Source organism: Dromiciops gliroides, chromosome 4 (genome assembly GCF_019393635.1).
Source record: "Dromiciops gliroides isolate mDroGli1 chromosome 4, mDroGli1.pri, whole genome shotgun sequence".
Classification (NCBI taxonomy): domain Eukaryota; kingdom Metazoa; phylum Chordata; class Mammalia; order Microbiotheria; family Microbiotheriidae; genus Dromiciops; species Dromiciops gliroides.
Genome location: NC_057864.1, coordinates 275,973,979 through 275,991,214, shown reverse-complemented (window position 1 = coordinate 275,991,214; position 17,236 = coordinate 275,973,979). Strand labels below are relative to the sequence as shown.

The window sequence follows — 17,236 nt, the reverse complement described above, 5'->3', positions numbered from 1 at the left end:
TATGTGTGATTTAATCCCAGCAATCCTTCAGCAATCTAGACAAAAGAATCTATCTCCATTCATTTTGTTCCCTTGGGTTTGTCCCAATGAGATTTGATGAAGTTTCTCAAGGAAAAAAGAAATCAATTATTAATCATTATTTTCTCTCTCTCTCTCTCTCTCTCTCTCTCTCTCTCTGTCTCTCTCTCTCTCTCTCACACACACACACACACACACACACACACACACACACACAAATACACACACGCATAATTTATTTGCTTATTTTTTTCCGGACCCAGAAGTTTCACTAGACTGCCAAATGGGCCCATAGCACAGACAAAAAGCTGAAGCACCCCTGACATAGATATTCCACAGATGAATCTATATATTTTTATTATAGTGATATAACCTAAATAAATTAGCATTTTTTATTTTGTTGGATTAAGGATATTGTTCCCCAGTGACATCTTCTAAATCTTTTTCTAAGTATGAATTAAGGGACCCATCCAAGGATGGGAATGTGTAGTGTGAGAAACGTTGGGATGGGATACATAGAATTAAATCATGTATTCTCCTCAAGAATGCTCTATATACTTGAAATCTGCAACAGAGTGAATGGATGCTTGTTAGTAGCCTTATTTTTCCATTATGTATTTAGTTTTAAAAAGAGATGGTTTGCCATAGCATAGACAGATGAAAATTAATTCCCTACCCTGTTCATTTGATAATTAATGAAGCAGTAACAAGAGTGAAGCCAAAATATAATATTTATATAAAGAGTTGGATTTTTTCACAATTAACACACCTTTTTTGATATGGGGCACTTTATTAGTCCTGAGGACAATCAGAATCACTTCCTTCTGTGTATTCTTATTAGTAATATAGTAAGCAAAGAAAATTCATAGTACAAAATTATTGACAAATCAGTATAGAGAAGACATTTGAAATCCAAACAATCATTTTCCAAGAATAGGAAAGAAAAAACACACAGCTGTTGCCCTACTTTTTTTTTAAAGTCAAGGATTATCTTTTAATAAACCTCAAGTCTAATAAAACTACACATCGTTTATATTTATGTCCAATGTTAGGTTTCTAATAAAGCATTTCTTAAAAAAAAATTCAACACATGTGTATACAACTTCTTTTGCCAGATATAAAGGCCTGCAAATCTAGATAGTTCTAAGACATGGAGAAATAGAATTTCACTCTGCCCTAGAGTGAACTCTCAGCAAAGTAGAAAATAATAGGGTACAGAATCAATTCTGGATAGTTAAAGCAAAGGTTGCTTATAATATCAACATTTTTGTAACTTAACTCATTTATCTCAATTGTAGGTGAAAAGGATTTCCTAAACTTTGAATTTTTGGTATCTGCCTTCTAATAGTTTGTAGACAAGTTTATAACTTGATCAAAAAATCATGTGGTAAGATCAAAATCAAAGTAGTGTATATTTTTAATAGGGGAGAAAGGGTCTTCTAAATTCAATGATAAATTCATGGTTAGTAAACCACTCTGATTTTGAATGTTGTCATGACCACAAGCTGAATTATTCCCAATCCCTTTATTTATTGTGGGGAAGTCCCAAAGACCACAAGATGAAAGGAAGCATATATAATGTGATTTTCACATGTCTGTTTTTGGTTAAATTTCCTTTTTTCTCCCTGACCTATTGTGGAATGAGTCATTTTATAACATTAGATGCCGAAATTTGATTTGGGGATAATTTTGAGCATGAAGTGTTCTAAATAATCTCAACATAAGGAAGGAAATTAAGTAACAGAAATAGCAAAATAATAAATTGGCAGATGGAAATATGCCAGGATGTTATACATCAACCATGCACATTTAAAAGCTCCAGTTCTAGTTAGAATATCATATTCCATTGCTTAGTTATGCTTTCTGCTCTCAGATAAATTACAGATATCCTGACAGCCACAAAGAGGGCTCACTGCACCACCTATTTAGAACTAGAAGGGGCCTTAGATATAGGACAACTTCATTTTACAGGTGAGGACACTTGAGGGCAGTACCTCCATGTGCAACTCACTAAATTCTCTCTAACCTTAAATTCTCCGCAGGTAAAAATATGCCATTGTAAAAATTAAAAAAGAAAAAAAATCCAACAACCCAGAAGTAGGATCATATATGTAGATCTGGAAGGGATATTAGAGACTATCAAATCTAACATCTTGATTTTATAGATTAAGAAATTGAGTCCCAGGGGCAGCTAGGTGGCGCAGTAGAGAGAGCACCGGCCCTGGAATCAGGAGTACCTGAGTTCAAATTCGGACTCAGACACTTAACACTCACTAGCTGTGTGACCTTGGGCAAGTCACTTAACCCCAATTGCCTCACTAAAAACCAAACCAAACCAAAACAAAACAAAACAAAAAAAAGAAACTGAGTCCCAGAGAGGGTTAGCATAAGTGATCTCAAAGGTTCCTTATAGATCTAGCTTCTATGATTCTGTAAACTGACATATAATAATAATAAATATAATTGTATATAATGTATGCAATATATAAATCACTATATAAAATCATATTATATATCATAATAATCATTATATACAAGCATATATAATTCATTATATATGATGTAAATAATAATTATATGTCAGTTTATAGATCATAGAAGCTTGATCTAGAAGGAGTCCTAGAGATCATTTAGGTTAACCCTCTCATATTCATATCTGTGTGTATACATACATACATATATACTGTCACAGGGGGAATAGGTTTATTGGTGGGAGTCCTTAGGTGTTCCTCTTTAAAGAATAATACCTTCAGGGGCAGCTAGGTGGTGCAGTGGATAAAGCACTGGCCCTGGATTCAGGAAGACCTGAGTTCAAATTTGGCCTCAGACACTTACTAGCTGTGTGACCCTGGGCAAGTCACTTAAACCCCATTGTCCCTGAAAAATAAATAAACAAATGAATTATACCCTCTCGCACACAAATACAATTAGAATAAAATAATCTTTTATTTAGGTGATAGAGAAAGGAGACCTCGAGCCTCGAGGGGAGAATTCTCTGAAATACCTATCTCCTTGAACAGGTGAAAGGCCATAGTTTTTATAGATGGTTGATAGCGTGATCACCTGAGCCCTTATTGGGGGTGGGCTGGGAGAAGTCCAGTGAGGAGTAGCTGCTCTGATCTCTGGAGCCATCTCTGTCCCACTGGTGCCACTCAGGCAGAAGGCATGACTAATGGGCTTATCTCTCTTGCTTCTTAAGGTGTGTTTGTCCTTGAGTTTAGCTTCTCAAGGAGAGTTACCCTAGACCCATGTCCTTTAGTTTAGCTGGCCAGTTTAAATGTTAATCCTAACCCCATAACACATACATACATACATAATCTTTGGAGACATTATTCCATTTGACCTCCTGACAACTAGTATTATACAAGCTCCTTGAAGGCAAGACCATCTAGTTTTTGTCTTTTTATTGTTGGATTCCAGCAATTGTTTGTTCAGCACATATTATGTTCATAGTACTTTGCAGTAGTGAGCATTTACTAAATGACTGTTGAATTGAAGAATGCTGTGAGGTGACTAGTGCAGCTATTACCAACCAACCATATTGTGTGGGCAAAGAAACTCAGAAGGGTGTGTGTGTGTGTGTGTGTGTGTGTGTGTATGTGTGTGTTAATTCTTACAAAAGATATGTTTACCTTCAGAGAATGCAATGGGGTTTGTTTTTTGTTTTTTGTTTTTTTTTTATGAGGCAATTGGGGTTAAGTGACTTGCCCAGGGTCACATAGCTAGTGAGTGTTAAGTGTCTGAGGCCAGATTTGAACTCAGGTACTCCTGACTCTAGGGCCAGTGCTCTATCCACTGCGCCATCTAGCTGCCCCCCAGAGAATGCAATGTTAAAGCTTGTGCCTGGAGGTAGTAGTAGCAGTCAGTTTGAGGCAATTGTTCCTAAGGCATTAGTTCCTGACAGGCTGCTTTAATTTCTCTTTGGTTAAGATTTCTAAAAGCTTAGCTCTCAAATTAAGTGATTCCTTACAAATACTCTTGTTGATTTATCCAAATTTGCAGTTATTTTCCATTTTTCGTAGTTTCATATTCATTCCTATAGAATCATGAGAATGGCTGGAACTTGTCCCTTTTCTCCCACCAACCCAATCATTTTACTGGAATACATTATTCAGTTACTTCAATATCCAAACTTTCATACTATGTTTGTAAATAAAGCTGTACCAGATGGAATGTTCAGTTTCCATGGCATTTTATCATACTAGTGAACTATAAAGTATTCACAAGAGGGGAAAAACTGATTCCTGAATAATGTGATATGGTTGTCGTTGGATACAAAATGACTTAAAATGGCTTTAAAAATTATATATATATATATATATAGGGCCTTCCCACTCTGGTTTACTATTATCTTAAAGTTCTTGCCTTGGTCCTTGGATGAGAACATGAAACTGTAAGAATAAAACTGTTGAAATACAGTTCTGAACATGTTCCATTTGGGGTTTTTTTCCTTTGCTTTGCTGTTTTAGGTCTGATGAGTAAGCTTGTTCCAAGAAAGGTGCTTAATTTGAATAAATGTTCTTTCATAACCCTTTTAAAAAAATACAGTTCTGGTTTATAAGGTATTTTCAAGATAAAATAATTTCATTTTTCTTTCTAACTTTCTGCTCCCTCTAGGCAAAAACAAAAACAAAACAAATAAAATGTTTTATTTGGCCTGCAACAAATATGGCATAATTGTTTGCAGATAGGGTGGCATGTTACATCTCTGTTCTTTGCAAACCAAAATGCAAACAGACAAATAAACATGACTTTTGTTGACTCATAGTTTGAAGAATTTTTTTAGTGTAGGTGGATTTTTGTTTGTTTGTCACATTTTTTAAAGTCCCTCCTTTTCCTGAGGGTAATTTTCACTGCTACAGCAATTTGTTAGCAAGGCTAATCAGTTCTCAATTCAAAATGAAAATCTTCTAGACTAATTAAGGAATTCATTTTTGGCATGCGTATATATGAGTGCAAAGAAAGATTAAAAATAGCCTGAATGTAGTAATTTGGTCAAAAATGAAAATGATAAGAACAATCTAAAAAATATCATGTAGATTCCCTTGGTTTTGCAAATCAAATTTGCCGTATATAATAACATTTATTATATACAGGGTGGGCCAAAAGTCACAAAGGGTTCTGATATTTAAATACCTTTTTGAAAATTATTTTTTCAAAATTTCATATATCTATATCTATATCTCCTATATATTGTATATGATGCCATGGTATTATAAATTAAAAACTCTTTCTATTTATCTATTGTAAATGAAAAACTATATATAATATATATGACTGTGACTTTTGGCCCACTCTGTAGTTTCAAAAAATAATCATATGCTAAATTAACTATGTACTTTGAACTTGTTTTTAATTGTATGTGTGTGTGTGTGTGTGTGTGTGTGTGTGTGTGTGTGTGTGCATGGCAGTGAGGGTTAAGTGACTTGCCCAGGGTCACACAGCTAGTGTGTCATGTGTTTGAGGCCAAATTTGAACTCAGGTTCTCCTGAATCCAGGGCTGGTGCTTTATCCACTGCACCACCTAGCTGCCCTCTGAACTTGTTTTTTTAAAAAAAAATATTTTAGTAACTATTTAAAAATAATTGGTTTCCTTTGTAATACTATGTAGTCAATCAGTTTTTTGTGGAGGGATAGGTAAATGAGAACAATTTGTTCCAATGGCCATGAAGGCAGGTGAAGCAAGTGTTGTGGATTCCTTAGAACTTGGTCAGGTATTAAAGACATTAAGGTCATCTACTGTATCCTGAGCCTTTACCAGTTGTCCTTTGGTCTGCTACTGGACTTTGATGACTATGGAAGAGAAAACTTTGTGCAGCTCCGCCTCACTTAAATCGAATTCACACAAAAACCAAGATCTCACCTATGATGTCATTGATCCTTTTTGCAAATGATGAACGACAATAGCAGCAACAATTACCCCATTTTATTTTGTTAAACATTTTGTATACCCTTTGAATTTACTTTTATGTGTACTTGTCGTGTCCCCTCAGTAGAACGAAAGCTTCCAAAAGACAGCAATGGTTTTCAGGTTTGTTAGCTAGTTTGTGTTGTTTTGTTTTGGTTTATTTTGTATCTCAACCCTTAACACAGTATCTTGTTTTGTATTTGTTAAATTTACTTGACTTGATCTACTTGGTTTCTCAATCAAACAGATTATTAATCACCTACTATGGATTGGGCACTATTACTAGGTGCTGGGAATGCTAAGAACAAAATTGCAATAGTCCTGGCCCCCAAGGAGTTTACATTGTTCCAAGGGAGGAAAAAACAGAACATACATCTGTGTTAAGTATATTTGAAACATATTCAAAATCAATACATAAAGGAAGTGTTGTTGTTGTTGATCCTTCATTCCAGAAGATGATCAATGACATCATGAGGATGGTGTATTGACTTTGTGCTTTAATTGGATTTAAGGGAGGCAGAGCCCTGCAAAGTCCTCAGCTTTACTCTCTCTTCTAGTCATCAAAGTCCAGTGGCAAGATATTTTGAGGTGAAGCCACTAAATAACTAAAGGGGATCAGGAAAGGCTTCATGCTGAGCTGAGCATTCCAGAAATTGGAGAGGTCTAAGAGTCAGAGAGGTACAAGGAGGAGGAGCAAGATAGGGAACAACCTATACAAGGAAACAGGAAAGATGGATTGTTATGCATGAGGGACAGAGGAAAGAAATGTGTCTGAAGGGGAATTATGTAAATAAGATATAATATTTCTGATTTTTTTATCAAAAGTAAAGAGTAGCTCATTGTACTAACATTCAGAAATGAATATAAATATAAATACCTACAATTTTTCTTTACTTAACTTTATTATCTACTTTACCATAGGATATTAAATAGTAATATGCATATTGAAAATGTTGTATTTTTGTTATCTTGTAAACATGTTTATAGATGTAAGCCAGTCAATGAACATAACTCTTAGTAGGCTTAGAAATATTGTATCATTTGTTACTGTTGGCTCCATCTCATAAAGATTACCTTAAAGTGACTTTTCTATTTGTCATTTTTCATATAATTTAAAAGGGAGAAACAGGACAACAAGGTGCTCCAGGACCAGAAGGCCAGCGAGGAGAACCTGTGAGTCCCTTTGAATTCAACTATTGATATTCAATCGTCCATTTTTGCTGTATCATCATTTTATTGCATAAGCTGGAATTTTGGGTTTAGATAATATTGCTCTGTTAAAATGAAATGTGTACTATTTAATAGGTTATTTTTAAACTACTGTTTTCCCACTCAATAGACAAATAATAAATACCAGCTCATCTCATTTAACAACAAAAATGTGTTCAGAATTAGGTAATGTTATCAGTGTGGTAGAGTAAAAGGAACATTCAACCAGATCATTTAAAAAATTGTTTGATTTTTATTATCTTAAATTTTTTTCCAATCTTAATAGTATCTTTTTTTCCAGTTACATGTACAGATAGTTCTCAAAACTTGTTTTTAAATCATTTTGAGTTCCAAATTTTTCTCCCTATCTCTCTTCCCTTTCCCCTTCCCAAAACAGAAAGTAATCTGATATAGGTTATATATTTACAATTGCATTAAAACATATTTCTGTATTAGTCATATTATGAAAGAAGAATCAGAACAAAAGGGAAAAACATCAAAAAAAGGAGAAATATTATGGTTCAATCTGCATTCAGATTCCACAGTTCCTTTTTCTGGATGTGGAGAGCATTTTCCTTCATGAGTCCTTTGGAATTTTCCTGGATCATTGCGAAGAGCTAAGTCTATCACAGTTGATCATCACAAAATGTTGCTGTTTTACTGTATACAGTGTTCTCCTGGTTTTGCTCACTTCACTCAGCATCAATCCACTTAAGTCTTTCCAGGTTTTTCTGAAATCTGCCTGCTCATTATTTCTTCTAGAATGTATTCCATTACATTCATATGCCACAACTTATTCAGCCATTCCCCAATTTATGGGCATCCCCTCAATTTCCAATTCTTTGCACAAAAAGAGCTGCTATAAATATTATTGTACTTGTGGGTTCTTTTTTCCTTTATTATTATCTCTTTGGGATTACAGACTTTGTAGTGGTATTACTGGGTCAAAGAGTATGCACAGCCCCATAGCCCTTTGGGCATAGTTTGCAATTGCTCTCCAGAATGGTTGGATAAGTTCAATATTCAAATTTTTCCACATCTTCTCCAACATCTATTATTTTCCTTTTTCGTCATATTACCCAATCTGATAGGTGTGAGGTGGTACCTCAGAGTTGTTTTAATTTGAATTTTTCTAATCAATAGTGATTTAGAGGATATCTAGGTGGCACAGTGGATAAAACACCAGCCCTGGATTCAGGGGGACCTGAGTTCAAATTCGGCCTCAGACACTTGACACTTCTTAGCTCTGTGACCCTGGGCAAATCACTTAACCCTCATTGCCCTGGAAAAAAATTGTAATTTAGAGCATTTTTAAAAATTAAATTAAATTATTGTTATTTTTTTTTTTTGGTGAGGCAATTGGGGTTAAGTGACTTGCCTAGGGTCACACAGCTAGGAAGTGTTAAGTATCTGAGGCCGGATTTGAACTCAGGTCCTCCTGACTCCAGGGCCAGTGCTCTATCTACTGTGCCACCTAGCTGCCCCAGAGCATTTTTTTTTTAATATGGCAAAAGATAGCTTTGATTTCTTCTTTTAAAAACTGCCTGTTCATATCCTTTGACCATTTCTCAATTGGGCAATGACTTGTATTTTTATAAATTTGACCCAGTTCTCTATATATTTTGGAATTGAGGCCTTTGTCAGAAACATTGGTTATAAAATGTATTTCCCAGTTTTCTGCTTTCCTTCTAATCTTGGCTGCATTGTTTCTGTTTGTATTTTTTAATTTAATGTAATCAAAATGATAAAGAATCAGAACAAAAGGGAAAAACCTCAAAAAAAAAAGGAGAAATATTATGGTTCAATCTGCATTCAGATTCCACAGTTCCTTTTTCTGCATATGGAGAGCATTTTCCTTTATGAGTCCTTTTGAACTGTCTTGCATCATTGCAAAGAGCTAAGTCTATCACAGTGGATCATCACAAAATGTTGCTATTTTACTGTGTACAATGTTCTCCTAGTTCTGCTCACTTCACTCAGCATCAATCCACTTAAGTCTTTCCAGGTTTTTCTGAAATCTGCCTGCTCATTATTTCTTATAGCACAATAGTATTCCATTACATTCATTGATTAACTTTCCATTTCATAATATTCTCTATCTCTTGTTTGGTAATAAATTCTTCTCCTCTCCATAGATCTGAGAGCTAAACTATTCTCTCCTCTCTTAATTTGTCTATGGTATCACCCTTTATGTCTAAATAATGTTCCCATTTTGACCTCATTTTGGCATATGTTAACCAAGCCACTTTAACCTCTCAGTGCTTCATTTTATCTACCTACAAAATGATGGAGTTGAATGAGATTATCTTTAAGGTTCTTTTTAGTTCTATAATCCTATAAATTCACAGTGCATGAAGTGCTAGACAAATGATATCTTATTTATTTAAAATTATCGATCAATAGTTCAAACATTCTTTGATTTCCATATTGAATATCTCCTCATTTCTCTCTTCATCATCATCATGCAAGGAATAACTGGGGGGAAATAAGAAATAATGATGCTGGTTACAACCTGAAGGCTTTTACAATCTACTTTGTAAAAAAAAATGATCTTCATCAAGATCACACAGTAGAGTGAGGAATTTCAGGGGGTGGAAAGAGCTTAATCCACTTGGTCTTCTTTAAAGAAGTCACCAAAGCAGACTGTACAAGGTATATTTGGGTACCAGTAGACTTTTCTACAGGGTACTTGGACTGGAGTGGAATATTTATTTAGGGAAGTAGTAAACGGTAAGGCTGGACATTTTTGGTTGGATTAGATTATAAGGAACCTCAAGGATGGGCCAATAGTTTTGTTTTTGTTTTTATTTTTATTCTTGTTTTTGTCTTTTTGCAGGGCAATGAGGGTTAAGTGACTTGCTCAGGGTCACACAGCTAGTAAGTGGCAAGTGTCTGAGGTCAGATTTGAACTCAGGTCCTCCTGAATTCAGGGCCAATGCTTTATCCACTGTGCCACCTAGCAACCCCAGTTTAAGTTTTTAATATCCATTATGGGTTCTTTTTTTCCTTTGTGTGACTTGATGAAAGTGCTACATTAGGGAAATTAATATATTGGCAATAGGAAAGATGAATCATAGGGGCAAGAGCTTAGGCTTAGAAACTAATTAAAAAGATATTGCAAGTCAAGCCTTTGGGCAAAGAGGCTTTAATATGGACTGGTGATAGTGGAAATGGGAAGGAAGGGATAGATTTAAGATTTATTTTGAAGGAAGAAATGGCCAAACTAGGAGAATGATGTTGTATAAGAGGGAGAAAGATGAAGCAAAGATGCTGCCAAGATTTATAGCCTGAGAGAGTGATGGCCCTAGTGCCAGCAATTAGAAAGTTAGAATGAAGAGCTGTTGTTTTAGACAATGAAATGTTGCATTCAGTTTAACATGTGTAGTTTGATATAAGAACAAGAAATCTAAATAGCAATGTTCAGAACACAGTTGAAGAATATATTACTCCCAGATTGTCCCTTGTATTATTGCCTCCAAGAGCCAAAGAGTAATGGATTTATCTTAGTACTATATTTGAGCCTATATAACTTTAGTTTAAAATTATAGGGATTGAGTTTGCTAGGCATGCATTCCTTGAATCCAACTTCCTTTCCAAATACTCAAATGGATCAGTGAGGTCATTGAGTCATAAATTCCTTCTAACAATGCAGATTGCAACCTCCATACATACCTGCCTATCCTATTAGACTTGTCCATATTCTACCAAAAATTCTCTGAAGGGGGTGGTCCATAGAAGATGCTGGAGCCTTCCTCAGTTTCTTCTGAGGTCCATGATAACAGTGGGACAACCTGCTTGTCCTTCACTCTTCCCTTGTGGTCGGTCTCTCTTTTCTTTTTATTATACAATTCCTTAAAGATATGCTATACTCCTGACTTTCTACAAGGTTCCTCTCTTGATAAAGAATTTATATTCACTTAGCCACATCCTATTTTGCTCCATTCATAGTGTTGATAGCCACTGATCCTCCCTAAACCCTTTTCAGACATCAGCCTGTCTCAGATGGGTGAATGAATGAATGAATGAATGAATGAATGAATGAATGAATGAATGAAAAATCATTCATTAAATGTTTTTTGTACTAAGCACATGGTAAACAAAACTTGTATATAACAAGCACAGGGGGTACTATATTTGCAATGAAGTATTCCTTGCCTCAAGTAGCTTAGATTCTAATAAGGGAAGATGAAATAAACAGAAGAGTGGTAGCCAAGGGGAAAAAATTGGATCTGGTACTTTGTCATTTCATTGTAGTGTCAATGACAAACAGCAGCACAATCCTGCATTTTCTTTGTCCAAAGCAGTAGGTCAATAAATATTAAGTGCCTGCTCTGTGCTAGGGACTATGCTAAATGCTGGAGATACAAAAAAGAGATAACAGAGTTCTTGCCCTCAATTAGCTGTCTATTCAGAGAGATGACAAACAAACAGATATGTACAAATAAGGTATTAAAAAAAGAAATAATTAAAAGAAAGAAGTCATTAGAGTTAAAAGGGTCCAGGAAAGGCTTCCTATAGAAGATTGAATTTTAATTGGGTCTAAAAGGGAGCCAGGAAAGGCAGTAGGTGGAGATGATAATGAAGGACATTTCAGGCATTGGAGATAGCCATGCCCAGAACTATGGAATATGTATCTTTGAGAAACAGCAAGGAGGTCAGTGTCCCTAGATTGACAAGCACATGCTAGGAAGTTATGTCTGAATAGACTGAAAAGATGAAGGGTGGGGATTAGGACTGTATAAAGTTTTGAAAGTCAATGAGAGCATTTTATATTTGATCTTGGAGGTTATAGGGAGCCACTGGAGTTTATTGAGTAGGGAAGGGTGATGTGGTCAGACATGTCCTTTAGGAAAATTAATTAATGGCTAAATGGAGCATGAATTAAAGTGAGGAGAGACTTGATATAGGCAGAGCCAACTGTAGAGTATTGTAATAGTCTAAGTGTGTTGGGGAGGGGGTGCAGATTCCTCTATCATTCCAGTAACAGCATTACTGTGCTAGAATAACAATGACTTCATTCATCTTTTGTCTGTCTTGATCTGGTTTCTGCTGATTCTGCAATGTTGTTGTCTTTCTGTGGTCTATCTCCCTCCTTTTAGTGCCGGATGGCACCTGTTATGGGACAAATGGGGAGGGTGTTGGGATCCTTAGGAATTCCTCTTTAAATAATTACACCCTATTGTACACAAATCCAATTATAATAAAATAATCTTTTATTTAGGTGATAGAGAAAGGAAACAAAGAGAAAAGTCATTGAACTTTTCTGATGGGGAGATTGCATGGCACAGAGACATGGTTCTCTGAGATACCAATCCCCTAAAACAGGAGAAAGGCAAATACTTTTATAAAGGACTGATAATGGAGGGACTGATGGGGTGATCATCTGACTGTGGAAAGTTCCCTTATTGGGGGTGATCACCCGAGTGTGGGACATCCCCCACTGGTGGTGGGCTTGGGGGAAGTTAGGTAAAAGACAGGTCTGATCTCTTGAGCCATCTCAGTCCCCCTGACACCACCCAGGCAGTAGCCACTCTTATCTTCTTGAGGGGTGGGGGAGACTGGAGTGAAGGGTGGTGGTCCTGGAGTTCACTCAGTCCTAATCTGGTGCCACTTATTTCTTTAGGTGTCTCTGTCCTTTGGTTTAGCTTCTCAAGGAGAAGGTTCCCTGATTTCCCTCAAAAATCTTCTGAGATACCCCAGGCCCATAACAAAACCCAAAGACAGCCCCAATGATAAAGGACCTTAATTTCTGGTTTCTGCTCTGTCTCCACCTTGTATTCTTGAGATAAAATGCTTAAAATAATTCACTCTCTGGATTATTCTACTTACTCACCAGCAGCCTTGCCCACCTGGAGATTCCTATGCCTTAAATCTGCTCTCCTGATTAAGCTTCCCCATACTGGAATCCCTGACCAGGATTGTCATTTCATAAGGAGATGGAGGCATACTTGCTTCTCTTCCGGGTCAACTCACTCTCCAAAATGCTAGACTTTTTTTTTTTACCAGCAGCATTTCTTACCTTCTCCCTTTCCATTTCCCCTTCATAAAATTTTGTCCTCCTCTATTAGATTATAAGCTTCGTGAAAGTAGGAACTATTTGGTTTTCATGTATTTCTATTTCCAACACTTAGTCACTGACATAGCATAAGTATGATATAAATGCACACATTTTCTCAGTTTCTCTCTGTGTCTGTCTGTGTCCCTGTGTCTGAGACCATCCCAAATGTCTGGGAGCCTGGACCAACTTCTGTGTTCAATCATCTTTCATTCTGGACCTTAACCACTTTAACTGTTGCCTACCTTAGCATGGTGGATTGGAGGTCTGGACAAGGATTGGAGATGTATAGCTTTCCAAGTCATCTACATGAAATGATAAAGATGTATGAGATTCCTGAGGGAGAAAGTATAAAGAGGAAAGAGAAGAGGTCTGAAATAAGTTGAGAATAATTTAATCTCAACTATTTAAAAAGATGGGTTCATATTTAAAGATTTAGTAAGTCAGGCTAATTTTAGAAAGAGGTACTTATTAAATTAGTACAGTAAGAACAGTTGGCAAAAAGTATCCTCTCTCCCCCACCACCCCTGCCACCCAAAAAAATCAGCGGCACTCTCTTCAACATGTATATATAAATTCCCGGGGGAAATTGAGCCAAGTGGTAACTCACTGTTCTTGGTTACTGAAAGTTACTTTTCTCCTACTTCTGGGGGGCCCAAGAAGTTCCTTTTAGCCTTGATATAATTTCTTTGCTGGATTTTTTGTGGAGAAATTAAACTCAATCTGTATTTGGACAGGACACCAGTAGGAAGATGGATGTTCCAAAATCCTCCAGACCTTTTGAAGCTTATAAAGTCATCTTCTGATCAAAGGGAGGAGGGAGGGAAAAGAACTGGCTAAGGCTTAAGCCAAAGCTTCTCATTTCCTTCCAGGTGGTTCTTCCTCAGAGGTGTGGAGGAAAGCAACACTGACTGTGATTTCTGAAATTTCATCTCTTCTCAACTCACTTGATGATTTATAGTGATTCCTAGGGTATTTCCAAATGCTTATTCCATTTCAGACTGTTTTTTAGACTAACACCTATGAATAATTGATCGAAGTTTCTCACTTAGTTATCAAGGCTAAATGATGTGGGGCACTTTCGACCCTATGCTTATGGTAATATAATCTTGTAGCTTGAGTACAATATGAAATGGAATATGTAATGGATTTAATCTTCAGCATTGATTTTTTTCCATCATAAATGGGGTGTTTGAGATACTTGGTTAGATAAGTATCAACTTTCATTGTCTAATGTAATATTTTTCCTTAAAAGTATGAATAAATAAAGTTTTACAATCCCTTCTACTATGGGAAAACTTGAAATTTGGAAAATAGTAAAGTGAAATTTTGCTTTAAAAAAAAGAAATTTATTCTTTTGGAGCAATTGGGAAATCTATGAAGTCTCATCTTAAAAATCATCCTTAAGCACCAGGACTCCAGAAGTAGCCTTTGGTGAAGGGAAGATGCCTGAAATGATGAAGAGATATGTGAATTTTCATTCCTAATAAAAATTAGGCCATTCAGATTTGTTAGAGGTGAAGAGGAGGCCTTATTGAAAACTTGCATTATTTGCAATGGAGAAAAGAAAATTGGCTAGCATCCCCTAGACCAGCTCAAAAGAGCCATAGTAACCCAGATGATTGTGATTTAGCATAAACTTTTTTGTAGTCTTGTTTGCTATTTCAAGCTCATACTAATGGTTAATCACTCATTCAGTTGTCATTACATTGAATTACTTCTGGCTCTCTGGATTCATGACATCCTCGACTAATAAGACTTTTCAATATTTTTCTTTTGTTTTGATCGTTTTATTTTTTTCTAGTTATCAAAAATTTGTATTTTCTCCTTTTACCTCCATACCCAAAGAAAAAAAATATAACATAATAAGAACCATTATAACAAATATACATAATCAAACAAAACCAATTACCACATTAGCCATATTCAAAATTGTGTGTCTCATTCTATATATTTTGTTCATCATCTCTCTGTCAGGAGGTAGGTAGCATTCTTCTTCATTGGTCCTCTAGAATCAAGGTTAATCATTTTATTAATCAGCTAGTTCTCAGTTATTGAAAGGTAGTCAAGATTTCTGCCTGACTATCCTATTCCTTGTCAGGTCCCAGCAAAGTCTAACTGGGACAGGACTTATTCTCTTTAGAAGTTTCATGGAGATTTTGAAACCATGAAAACACAAAATTATTCATGCTTTTCAGGGTTACTTTATCTCATGTTCTGTCATTTAGAACACACAAATTCATTCATGCCCCATTTTCAGCAGCTTTGCTTTATTAAAATACTGGATGTACAGATGTTAAAGTTAGGGATAAAAAGCTAGAGTAGGAAAATAAGTGTGCTTTGATATCTGTTGGTTCACTATCAATTAAAAGCCTGCAATTTAGTTGCAGTGTGCTCAAGCAGGAGTTGGATTAGATAACTTCTGACATTTCTTATTAATTTGACATTTTTTGATTCTTTAGATTACATGCTATAAATTCAGTCAAACATTAATTTTACTTACTTTGTATGGAGCTCTGTTTTTTAGGCTGTTGGAGAAAAAGAGATATATAAAATGTGTTTCTGCCAACATGTCCACGATTAATGGCCACAAAAGTTAGGATTGATAGGTGTCACAAAAAAAAAAGTACAACCTTGTAATAGGAAGTCAGAGGAGAACTCTTGTACTGTTGATGAAGAAAGCCTGCAACTAAAAGCTCGCATTTGAACTAGGCCTGAAAGGAGGCGGACAATTTCACTAGATGGAAATGAGGGGTAGGGTTCTAGAAGTTATGAGCAAAAATCACAACACAGGAAAGCTCAAGGAGTGTTTAGGGATTGGTGGATACCAGTCCACTTTGGCTGGACTCTTATAGCCAGTACCAGCACCTTTATCCCTATTCTTGGTCTCACTGTCTCCCATTTCCTTTCAAGTAATGGAAAATCAGTATTAGTCTCTCTCTCTCTCTCTCTCTCTCTCTCTCTCCATATGAAGTACATATGTATATGTATATACGCACATACACATATATTATATCACATCCATAACATATATTACATATGTGTATCTACACATTGATACATTTTGGAAGATATATATGTATTTGTATATCCATATAGGTATATACATATGTATTCCTTAACTTACCAGTGGGTTATTTTTTATAAGTATGTTCATGAGTTGTTTGAAAGTTAGAAGACATTACTCCAAAGAAATTATAAATGATGGTTAAGTAGCCAGGCTAGCCTGTGAAAACCTATTCAGATTCCATGAATGGTGACTTAGTTCTCCTCTAATGTATATACATCAATCTTCCTATTCTTGTGACCTTCTACAAGTACCTTAAGCTGCCTAGGCCTCAGTTTCCTCAGATATATAATGAGGAGTTTGGACTAGTTGGCTTCTGAGGTCCTTTCTGACTCTCTATCTGTGATCCTATAATTCTAGAAAGTCAAAGGAATAGTTAAGAATACAAAGTCTTCTATATTCCTGAGGTGCAAATCTATATCTTTGTATACAATTTCTAAACAACTTGGGGTGTTTTTTTTACATTATTTCTGAAAAACGTTGAAGACTAAAAATAACTAAATTGTATCTGATTCATGTCATGAATTAAATGAAGAAATTCCTGTTTCATGTGAATGATGGTTCTAAGTATTTATGATGAATGATTTGGCCACATGAAAATGTACATGGGAACCATATTTGCTTTATGATTTGGCAGCTGAAAAATTTATGGTGCTTATGCTGGAAGGGCAGAAGCTCTGAATAAAAAAAAAAACACGTTTAAACTAATTAAATCCAGTTGATGGCAGTCTGATTATTCTGGCATAGCTACAAAGGTGAAAATTTCTGCAGCTCATATTAAGAACAATAGCTACATTATATTTAAATATGGTTATCTTCATTCCAAATGCAATTATGCTTGGTTTGGAGTTTTTGAGGCAGAAATTGGTCAGAAGGCCAGGAAATTATTCATTGATTAAACCAACTTACTTTAAAATAATAAAATCATTTTTCATTTGACTGCCATCCATGTAGCTTTAGCTGTCTAATAAATAGCCTT

The 17,236-nt window shown here is 35.7% G+C and overlaps 1 protein-coding gene across 1 annotated transcript in view; it reads left to right on the top strand.

Moving 5' to 3' along the window:
* Nucleotides 1-17,236, top strand: part of COL21A1 (collagen type XXI alpha 1 chain) — a 236,272-nt gene that overhangs the window by 158,952 nt on the left and 60,084 nt on the right. Inside the window, exon 17 of the mRNA XM_044000075.1 lies at nucleotides 7,046-7,099. Within this exon, the coding sequence (XP_043856010.1) occupies nucleotides 7,046-7,099 (54 nt within the window). The remainder of the gene's footprint in view (nucleotides 1-7,045; nucleotides 7,100-17,236) is intronic.